At 37.9% G+C, this 3,632-nt stretch overlaps 1 protein-coding gene across 1 annotated transcript in view; it reads left to right on the plus strand.

Annotated features, from left to right (window-relative positions):
• The window catches only part of reln (reelin), a 245,497-nt gene that overhangs the window by 128,265 nt on the left and 113,600 nt on the right, over positions 1 to 3,632 (plus strand). The window contains 1 exon segment of the mRNA XM_015387357.1: positions 1,807 to 1,877. Within this exon segment, the coding sequence (XP_015242843.1) occupies positions 1,807 to 1,877 (71 nt within the window).

Genomic DNA, 3,632 nt, shown 5'->3' on the forward strand with positions numbered 1-3,632 from the left:
CAGGTTGGAAGTTGTGTTCAACCAATCTTTTGACTAAACCGACCTAATTTACCCAATCTATATTTTTACTCGGGCAAAACAATGCAAATTAGTTTCATCAGCCAAAATAATTAAGTTTAATCGCAACTTTCAAAAGAGAAAGACAGGTCTTGAACCGTCAGCCTCTAGAGTGAGAGCCTGTCTCTTACAGACAACGCCACTCATGTAGATAGTCTGAACTAGGAGAAAATACTTCTTAACACTGACGTGTTACACTAACTTTGTTCGGTGGTTTGCTCAAATTTTGATCATTACATTGTTTATTCAAACCAAATTAGCTTTAAGCAACTACATTGGTTGGAAAAACAACCAATTTATTCTTAGAATCTATCCAAACTTTATTCAGCTGACAGCAGCTCTCCAAACTCCCACATCTTGACTGAACACTTAGATGCCTGTCAAAATTCTTGCGCTTCCCGAACCACTTACCGAAGCAGTTACGCGCTTCGGGGAAACGCCCCCTCCATTACTCGACACACGCCTCGAAGCCTCGGCTCATCTCATAACATCACTAATTTTTACCTCTGTTTCCTTGTTCTTCAATTAAACCTGTCAGAACTATCTTTGCTCGGCTCTGCATCTGGGTCCTTAAGCAACCTAACCACCCATTGTTGACAATATCTTGTTTTCTTTTTTGTTTTTTTTTAATCATTCTTCCAATCTAAATTGTGATGTTCTATTTAAGGGATTTGGATGGTGCAGATTTTGACTTGTGATTAATTTAAATTTTAGACCAGGGGTCTTCAACGTTTTCCAGGCCAAGGACCCCCAAACTGATGGTGAAATGGAGCGGGGACCCCCTAATTATATAAATTGTATGAAAAATTTGTTATATCAAACTGCTCCTATAGTCACTCTATTACATATAGAGTAATGTAACGAAAGTAATTCCTTCCTGGGATAATTAAAGTATTTCTGATTCAGATTCCTGGTTGATGGTAGAGGTGTTGTGAATGAAACGGTGTCCAGCTTGAAAGAGCTCCTGTGTGTCGCTGAATGTGAGCATTGATGACTGAAAGACATCTTCTGCCTCCATTTATCTGTTTACTACAGTGTGTTGAATTTATGTTAATGTGTATTTAAAGACATTTCAATTAGTGGAAAAAATTGCAGGTGGAAATATAAAAAAAAGTCTAATTAATCAAAACTTTCGCGACCCCCATGCAGAACCTCTGCGGACCCCCTAGGGGTCACGGACCCCCTGTTGAAGACCTCCGTCTTAGACTGTGGTTACTTTTTCCAAATGAACAAAAAGGGCAGAAACTACTGTACTCGCCATATAAAACCCTGCAGAAACAGAGCTGACTTAAAATAGTGAGTTGGGGTTGTGATTTGGAATAGATATAGTGAAAGTTAACAATATTTTTTGTCTCCATTTGGATGCTCTTTACATTAAATCTTCAAAACACTGTGTTATTATGTGAAGCCATACAATACATGGTTATGCGTTGCATCTATAGATGTGTCCCAATTGCATCCACTAAAAAAGACAGAACAGCACAAAATTAAAACACCCCAATGCTTTCTATTTTAGATTTAACCCCAGATATTCTTTGTGAAGAGCTTCCTTGTTTTCATGTCAAAGTCAGATCATAATGGTTTTCTAAGAAGCCTTCTTTCATATAAAACACTGAAATGCATTTTGGAAAATGATGCCATCTGTGCCGGATCGATCTACAGACTGTATAATAAGGACAACCAGTTAACTTTCCCGGTGGTGGTGTTTATTTTAATGATCTCCATCTCCTTCTCTCGTCTGTCTCCCAGAGCCACAGCAACACATCGAGGACAGATCATTTTTAAGGATGCACTGGCCCAGCAGCTCTGTGAGCAAGGAGGTAAGTAACAAGGACAACTCAGTGATATTCCTCTTTCCCTGTCAGTGACATGACACATGCATAATGAATGTTTATAATCCACTCATAGGAGTAATATATTCATCAATTATATCAGTACGGTAACACAAACATGTGCACCAACAAATGCATGCAAGATGTTGCATGTTTTCACCTCCTGTCAATTTTTTATTATGTCTACGAGTTTTCTGTCAGGATGTGGATGTCACAGAGCAGTCGATCTGCTGGTTGTGCAGGACTGTGCCTTAACAGCCCTTCCTGGATTTCTTGCTGCTTAATGATGTAGCCAGAGTAAGAGATACTTGGATGCCCTATATTGCCGGCTTAATTTCAGCTTATGCTAAACTCAGCTTTTTCCCCCACTCCTTTTTCTCTTCTTTTCTGTCAGAGACTTATACTATATTGCCAAGACTTCTTACATCCACTTTCTGTGACAGTCCTAAGTAGCTATTGACAGACAGCGCAGTCCTACTATGCATGCTGAGTGTGTATAATTGCTTGTTTACAGGCGAAAAGCCTTCCTCCTTCTCACTTAAAAACCCCCTCTTGTAGATCAAATTTGTCTTCAATGCTAAGCTAAAAAAAAGACTAAATACTGCTTCTCTTTTTCTAAAAGACCAGCATAGTATAAATCATATTTACTTTTTACATTTAGAAAAGGCAACTTAAGTTATTCTTACTTATATATATATACATATCCTTCAGTAGGTCATCAGAAAAGTTTAAGAATAAAACACTCGCTGGACACTGAGTGCTCAAATTCATGTTTTCTTGTTATTTTGAAGGAGATTAGGCTCAGAGCCCAGTTAGCCATGGATGAGCCACAGAGCGACAGAAAGATGAGAAGGTTTTTCTCCTTTGTCTCCTTGCCGGAGAGCTCATCCTCTCACCACCCCTGACACACTGCCCCAGTCCACCCTCCCTGCTCAGGAAATATCTGCAGCCAACAACAATCATTTAGTGGTAAAGTGCCAAAGCCCTAAAGTATAAACACTAACACAAAGCTGCTGGCTACAGACAAGTTAAAAAAACAGAGTTTTAGTCCTTACAAGACCTTGAAGGAGGTAAATTGTGAAACGGACAGAAGAAGTAGTAGTGGATGAAGCTAATACACATATATGATGAGTACAGAGTGAAGTGAGCTTGGATAATAGTAGCGAAAGTCAAAACGGATCCAAAGATTAAAGTATCTGAGCACTGAAGACTAGAAATGACTGCCCTAATCACAGGGTGGCTTCATTAAATAAAACACATAGAAGGGCAATTATCAAATAAAGAGATACTAAGCAGTGTGTCATAAATCATAACTGATATAAATGACACATTTTAATTTATTTTAATTGGTCGTTAACATAACCACAAAAGGAACAGGTTATGGATGTTATTCATCATCAGCTTGTGGTGCCATCTTGTTCAGCACATATATGTCAAAAGAAAGACGTCAAAATATCTTATAGAACAGGGGAATAAAAAAAATATACTTGCAGACATTTAAAGGTTTGTTTAAGCAAAATAATTGTCATGGTCACCAGAAAAAAATCTGATTTAATAACAGTTTTTTTATTTAAAAAAACGTAATGACCATTTATTCCCTGTGAAAGAAAGCTACTCTTTTATCATTTTTCCTGTTTTTACAAAGTATACTCATTCCTTAATTTGAAAAATTTCTGTCATCACATGGTTTAAATAACCCAAACTGAACTAACCTGACTCCACCAGATGGATTTGCTCCGCATA

Source organism: Cyprinodon variegatus, unplaced genomic scaffold (assembly GCF_000732505.1).
Source record: "Cyprinodon variegatus isolate N-32 unplaced genomic scaffold, C_variegatus-1.0 Scaffold392, whole genome shotgun sequence".
NCBI lineage: Eukaryota > Metazoa > Chordata > Actinopteri > Cyprinodontiformes > Cyprinodontidae > Cyprinodon > Cyprinodon variegatus.